General features: G+C 39.8%; 1 protein-coding gene across 1 annotated transcript in view; it reads left to right on the plus strand.

Moving 5' to 3' along the window:
* LOC103771193 (pecanex-like protein 1) overlaps positions 1 to 7,755 on the plus strand; it is a gene marked incomplete at its 3' end in the record, with an annotated part of 29,394 nt that overhangs the window by 10,938 nt on the left and 10,701 nt on the right. Inside the window, exon 5 of the mRNA XM_008938483.1 lies at positions 986 to 2,683. Coding sequence (XP_008936731.1) covers positions 986 to 2,683 — 1,698 coding nt within the window. The remainder of the gene's footprint in view (positions 1 to 985; positions 2,684 to 7,755) is intronic.

The following is a 7,755-nucleotide window of genomic DNA, read 5'->3' on the forward strand; positions in this document are numbered from 1 at the left end:
GCTGATTTTTAAAGTACCTGATGATTAGCAGGAAGCTAACTCTGGGAATACTATAGTTCATCTTGGCCAATATAAGCAGACCGACGGGTTCCCTTCAGTTACTTTCTGCACTGAATGACACAGTACATTTAAAATTGAGGATTACAAGTGGCAGTGCTGTTGTAATAGGCAGGAGAGTTCTGCTGCTTTCAACAGAGTTACAGAACTGCTGAAGTCTCCTAAGTTACAAGTGTGCAAATACACTGTAGAAAAAATTAGCAATGGCAGTAACTTAACTTGGCCTCCAGATCTTCTATTTTTGGTACCAGACAGTACCAAAAAGGAAAGTATCCTGCCTTTCAATACTACCTGCAGGCAGACCCTTTCACAGGAGGCCACTTGTGAGGAGTAACAGAAACAATTGTTCTGACCAAGAGCAAACAGTAAACCCTCATGATTTGTTTTAACAGCACCAGTTTTGGAGGAGGTAAAACTCAGTAACCTTGTAGGGAATTTCATTATAGTACCAACAGGCCAATGCCTGCATTCTTGTGAATTTAGTATCTGATCAGAAAGATGATTTGTCTTGATTTTTTTTTTTTTTTTGGCGACTTTAAAGACATTTACCTTGTGGTTTTTAATTTAGAAGTTTGTGAAACAATTTACTTGGATGTAGGATATAAAACAAAATGCAGGGTACCTTTTTATCATTAAGAAACTTCGGGATACATAAAAATATTAAGTCTGAGACGTGAGCAATAGAGGAGGCTGGGGACTTGTCAGAATTGTCTTAGCTGCTAAGATCAAGGTGGTGTTGATAGCTTCTATTTTATATTAAAAAGTCTGTCAGGTTTGCCTAGATGCTAGGAAACCTTTGCTAATGTGATGCAAACGGCTTTGTCAGTTTATTTACTTTGTCTGATAGAAGCAAGCGGTTGTAAAGCAGATCCTACATGAACTTACATGATCATTCTACATGAATATTTTTAAATGTGTACTCAAACAGATTTGGCAACTGATCGGAAGCTTTTTCGTCTGGTGTCGAATGACTCGTTTGTCTCCATCCAACCTTCATTATCCTCTGGACAGGATTTGCCAAGAGACAGCAGTGACAAAGTGTGCCTCTCGAACAACCAGCTTGTGGACCAGTCTAAAATCGGCGCATGTGACACAGAAGTAGCTTCCCTTGTAACTCTGCATTCTCACTCCTATAGGAAGGATCATAGACCACGAGGTGTACCAAGGACTTCTAGCTCTGCTGTCGCTTTTCCAGATGCTTCACTAAATGACTTCCCTCTCTATCAGCAAAAACGAGGACTAGATCCTGTCAGCGAGTTAGAAGCTTCCAAGCCTCCTTCTGGATCCAGAGAGTCCTTGGCCGAGAACTCTTGCATTTCAGGAGTTTTTCAATTAGATGACATTCTGAAAAGTAGCAGCCCTCAACCATTGGCTAAGAGTGGGAAGGGCAAATCCTTGAAAGCAGACAAAAGTGTGGACAGCCTGAGAAGCCTGAGTACTAGAAGCAGTGGTTCAACAGAAAGCTACTGCAGTGGGACTGATCGTGACACTAACAGCACCATCAGTAGCTATAAAAGTGAACACACGAGCTCAACGCACATAGAAAGTGTGTTGTCGGAGCACGAGGAGGAGTCTCCTAGAGAAGAGAAAAAGGATGGTAAGAGAAAGGACCGTGGTGTTGACTCAGAGGATGACAGTAGTTCTACTGACAAAAGGACTAGTAGCGAAAGGACTGCTGTGGAAGTGAGCACTAACAGTGGCGTTCAGGAGGCAAAGGGTTCGAACGCATCTGACGAGATGCACGGTCAGAAGGGTCTTGGTGCCTCTGCTTCGGAAGAGGCCAATAAGAACCCGCATGCCAATGAATTGACTACGCAACCTGACAGGCCGCCTGGGAAGGCTGCTGAACAAAGAGATGAGCAGAGTGAGAAACTAGCTATGTTAGTAGATTCAAGAGCTTCTAAAGAAACGAGTGGGAAACAAAAAGAAGGAGATGTTCGACCAAAATCTTCTAGTTTAATCCATCGAACAGCCTCTACCCACAAGCCCAGCCGGAGGAGGACAGGAAAAAAGCGGGCTAGTAGTTTTGATTCCAGTCGGCACAGGGAATATGTTTCCTTCCGAGGTGTATCTGGTACTAAACCTCACAGTGCTGTGTTTTGTCACGATGAGGACTCCAGTGATCAAAGTGACTTGAGCAGGACATCGAGTATGCAGTCAGCTCACCAATTCAGCAGTGATAGCTCTTCCAGCACCACCTCCCATTCATGCCAGTCTCCCGAGGGGAAGTACAGTGCTTTAAAGACCAAGTACGTTTCTAAAGAACGTGGGGGCACAGACCCTGAAAATGCTCACAAAACCCACGTCAGCTCTGAAGGCATTAGCAAAAAACGATCTACACGTCGGACTTCTAGCACAAACAGTGCCAAGAATCGTGCCAGAGTGTTAAGCCTGGACAGTGGTACTGTAGCTTGTTTAAATGACCCAAATAGTTTAATGGCACCGGGTAACATAAAACAGTTAACCACTTCAAAATCTGATTTGGAAGCCAAAGAAGGAGAGGTGCTAGATGAGCTATCTCTGTTGGGAAGGGCTTCACACTTAGAGTCAGTCACTCGATCTAGGAATAGTTTACCAAGCCAGGCTACGTTTCCTGAAGGGGAAGAGCAAGAATCAGCAAGTGGAGGTAAGTAAATGACCTACCAGAAGCACCCTGCTGTGTTTTGTTAATGAGTCTGGTATGTGTGGCTTAAATTACAGCATGTTCCTCTTTCTTCAGTTTTCCCTAGTTAAATGGACAAAGCGTTTCCTATGTAGTGTCTTGAGAGATCTACAGAAGTGGGAGCTGAATTCAAACAGGTGTTATGAAATCTGTAGGTAGAGATGTTATGGGTATGTAGCTGGCAGTCTTTGTTAGCCAGAGCTGTAACTTAATATCATTATTTGTGATTAAATTGGACCCACTCTATTGTATTACCCAAACTTAAAATGATGCCTTCTGTTTTAACCATTGACCATAAAAGAGAGACTAATTTTGTTCAAAACATTGTGTTTAGAAAACTTGGAACATGGAAGTGAGTGAGTGAAGTTACTGCTGCCTCTTAGATGAACTCTCTGGCATGGCTTGTGGTGGTATCAAAAAACACAGTGGACGAACCCATAGCCTTACCATACTGCCTTGAATTGTGCATTCTTACAATGCTCTGGTTTCTAAGCTGTATTCTCCTAGGGATTTGATTTTGCTTAGCTGTGCCATTGTTGGCTAGACAGTGTTGTTTACTTTGGGTTTTGGTTGTTTGTTTTGTCCTCATTATGAGAACACAATAACCTTCTTGTGCTGGAGAGAGGAATGTAGTTTCCTCTTACTTTCTATAACTATTGCATTGCTTGGTGTGAGTACTGAGCTTACCTGTAGTAGCTGGTACTAGTAGAGATTAGTAGGTGCATTTAAAAAAAGTAAATTTGGAGCTATTAATAGTTTTTTTTATCACTTGTTATGACATTTCAGTCATAGACATATTGACTGCCTAAAGTGGAAAGCTGCTTGTGTCATGGAAGTTGAGTGGGTTTAAAATACATCTTCAGAGCAGTATGGGATTGCTAATTACCTCAGTCTGATTTTTGGGATTGAGGGGAACACCTACCATATAATCTGGATTGTTAGCTAATCACACAAATGCTTCATAAAATTGTTTTAGATCAAGATATTGATATTGAAGAAACAGTAGCAAATTTGCTGTCCTTGTTGTTCAGATTGCATAAGCAAAGTATGGTGGCCCTTCCATCTTAAAAGGAGGGACTTAACTACTGGTTACATCTCACTGAGTTTGTTTTGATTTTATCTTTTTTTCTATTGACATAAGAACAAACTGGGGGGATGTGCAAAAAATGTGCTACACTGAATTTCAGCTGTGTATTGATTACTGGTCAAATTTGACTGGTTTGCAGTTAGCACAGACCTGTTGAGTTGCCTTCAGTTTAAAAAAAAAAAAAAAAAGAAAAATCTGCATATATTGCTGCTTTCTGTTATTCCCAGTAACAGAGCTGAAATAGCTTTAATGAAAAAGTCCAGGTTGCTCTTTTAGTACTGACTCTGCAAGCTAAACACGTAATACACATTCTTCTTATGCCTTGTTAAAGTGACAGCTCTTTCTGCTGAGAGTAATTTGACTAATAAAAGGCTTGATTTATGTATTTATTGTTTTGACTCTGCTCTCCTTGGCACAAGATTTAATTTCATACTGGTTTGTGTTCTTGCAGCTTAAAACTGTTAAGGTTCTCCTAATATGTAAGGGAAGATTAATATACCTTATCTTACAGAACATGTTGAGACTTTGTATACAGTCATCAGTAGTTTGAAAGAATCAGTGCCTGGCTGATGCTGGATATTGCCAGGTATTTTGTTTGTTCTTTAAAGAGTGAAATGGTGGGGAAAACCAGCCCTCACACATCTAAAAGCAACCTTAAATGTACAAATCTGTAGCAGCTCCTCGGGGAAGTCTCACTGTTGTTCATGCCAGACTATTCTCTTCAGTTTCCTCTTTAAACTTTTTTGTAAATAATAGTAATTTTGAAGTTGTTAATGTTTGTAGTAGGTGGTAAGCACCCCAGTATTACTTGCCCATGGGTTTCAGGCTGACTTTTAAGAAACAATCTGGCTTTGGGTTCTCCAGATCTGATGACATCATACGATTAATAACACTTGTTGTATCTTAGGTTTCTTACTACCAATAGAATAGGTAGGATTTCCTTTATCATTGTAAGAAGTGAATGTCATACTTCTCTTTTTTGAAAACAGATCTTAAAAAAATCACTTTAGTGTTACTTGATGCTAGACATGACTGCATAAATATTTAAGCCAGTAGTTATTGTGTAATTATCTGTTCATGATTGTTGTAATTCCTTTGTGTTGTCCTTTGTTTCTACTGGTTTTTCTTGTGTTTTTTTTTTTTTTCTAAATTCATATTACAAGTTTTGTAACAACTGCATCTTTATTTTTGCCTTTCTTTTTGTAGCTCACCTGTGACTAATAGTAACCTGATAAAATGTTCTAACCTTTTAGGATCTAAGTTGCTTTATATTCGGTATTTTGCACTATTGAGTTGTCTTTACATTTTGGGATTGCTTTTTAAAGTTACAGATGTGTAATATAAATATACATTGTCTGTATGTCTATAGAAATTATTTGAGAAAATCATTTTGTGCGTAGCAGATAAATTGCAGATAAAAACTTGGTTCAGATTATAAGACCAGAGGGTATTGGTTGGATGGGATTTTTTGAAGTCTGGTCCAGCTTCTTCCTGAAAGGACTGTTCTACATAAATATTTAATTTCTGTGATTGTTTATGATAACTTTGTGAAACAATTAACAAATGCATGCTGGATAACTGCAAGATTGATATTAATCCTGTCTCCCTTTTTTTTTTTTTTTTTTTTCCAGTGAGTGCTTTCAGTTCCTATTTTTCAAATGAGTTAAAGTAGTAGCTACAACTTCATTTTATCTTTAGGTCCTTAGGGAGTAAACTAAAAAGTACATTCTTTCTTGTTTGTGTAACTGAGAAGATGTGTTTCGTAATGAATATGGCCTTTAGTAATCTTTCACTAAGCAGGATGCCCTACCACCTTGTACATCTTGTACTTCAGCAGACACAACTTAGCAGTTTCATTTCTATCTTATTATGCCAGGAAGTGGTGAATGACTCACTACAAGATAACTTGTGTATTTGAATAGAAATTGCAGTTCATTAAAAAGCAGACAAGCAGCAGTTAAATTCTCTAATTAAATACATAGGATGGATGTTACAACAAAAAAATGGAAGGTGTCTTACAATTGTTGTTATCCTTGTTTAACTACTCAGCCTCTAAAAGTAGCTAGTGAACTGGGGGGTTATGGCTTAGATGAAGTTGTTTAGATGTCTAGTGGTGTTTTGGAAACTCCACGTTGATACTGTTCCTATGCCTGGTTCCTGTCAGATGTGTGCTATTTCTGGGTTGCTCTTTGTAAAGATCTAAAGAACCAGCATGATGCTGTATGTGGCACGGTGGTATTCTATAAAACTTGAGCTGACCTGGAAAGTCAGGTGCTCTCCCAGAGTTCTCTAACTGTAAAAGATGCACCCTTCAAGCTGCTGCTCTTTTACAGCTTGCTGTTATTTCAGACTTATTTACTTCACATCTCTATGGGCAGGTGAAACGGGTGTTTGTGGGCTTGGATTAGAATCTCATGTCCCATGTGGTGTATGGAAACATCTTCATGTTTTAACCTGCCTGCGCTTGTACGTACGTGCTTAGTGTATCTGCCTGTAGTCAGAACCCTTCCCAAAGTGAAAGGTACAACTCGGTCCCCTGCTGTGCAGCCAGTGGTCATGTCAACTGTTAACAATATCTCTTTTTTTGTACTGTGCTTGCATTGCATGTGGTCTACAGTCATTGCTTATTTTTTGCCTGTGTGGTAGAGCTGTTCCGTGCTTCTGATGGATTAATTTGATAAGTTTTCTGCAGGTGGAATTGATACACTTAAAGATGATGGTGCCTCTGGTCTGTTTTCTAGGAGTCTCAGTTCACATTCCAACTGCTTAACCGAACAGTTTTGCATGAGGAATCAAACTCTGAAAGACTTTAAAAATGGTAGAAACTGAAAAACGTGTGAAGTTATTGTAATCAGGTTGTGTGTGTGTTGTCTCTCTTCATGCGTTCAGCGGGACCCCTCCTGTACACGGACCAGATTAAGCAGATGAGCCAGCAGAAAGGGTTCTCATCCATAAGAGGTTCTATATTGGAACCAAAAGACTGGGTTCCTTTACTTGATTTTGAGATGCCCACTAGTAGTGTCATAATGTGCACAGTCTTTGGTTCAAGAATAACATAGGCATTGTAATGTTTGCCCTTCCCAATGGCTAACTATGAAAGCATGATGTTCTGTCACAGCTTTTGTGAGCAAAGGTTGAGTTTTACAGAACTATCTCTGATTTTGACTCTTCTGTCATCTCCGTGGAGTTCAGATGTTGCCATTAAACACTTAAAGGTGTAAATGGTGTTAGGAGTGATGTGGGGAGCTGCAATGAAACTCTGCAGTTCTGGAACTCAATGATGAAATAATACAGGGCATGAATCTTGCATCTACTAATTGTTAATTGCTACCTGCTAAAGAAAATGCAGCTGTAGTACATTGTGTGGGGGCTCTGTCCTGCCTGGTTTATCCCCTTCTGGTATTTACTGATAACACACAGGGACTTTTATTAGGTGGCTTGTGAGCAAAGTAACTACCATCTTACCTGATACTTTGTGGTTCTGTAAGGGTGGTGATGGGAACAAACACACACACATTTGAGGTTTTGCCCAACTTGCAGCAGTGGGTGAGAGCCAGTAATGTGTGTGATAGCTTGGCAAAGGCCTTGAGTCCTACTGCTGAGAGACTTCCTGTCACCTGGCAGAAATGTGCTCCTTTAGCATGCCATCTACAGAGCAGGAGATACTCCACCAAAAGTTGTACAGGGCTGCATGAGGGAAACGCAACAGACACTTCATAGAATTTCTTTGTGTTGTCCCTGTATCTCCCCCCCCTCCTCAGGGAGAATTATTTATGAAATTTGACCCCGGTTAAATTCTCTCAAGCCTCCCAAAGAAACCAGAAGTGGTAGTTCTTTTAAAATATTTCACATTGCTGTGGAGTGAGTTATTTAAATGTCTTAGATGAGCAGTGTTTGTGCAACTACTTCTGACAATAATTTTTACTTGGAAATCTTTACTTTGGAAAGA

Source organism: Merops nubicus, unplaced genomic scaffold (genome assembly GCF_000691845.1).
Source record: "Merops nubicus isolate BGI_N331 unplaced genomic scaffold, ASM69184v1 scaffold32964, whole genome shotgun sequence".
Taxonomy (NCBI): domain Eukaryota; kingdom Metazoa; phylum Chordata; class Aves; order Coraciiformes; family Meropidae; genus Merops; species Merops nubicus.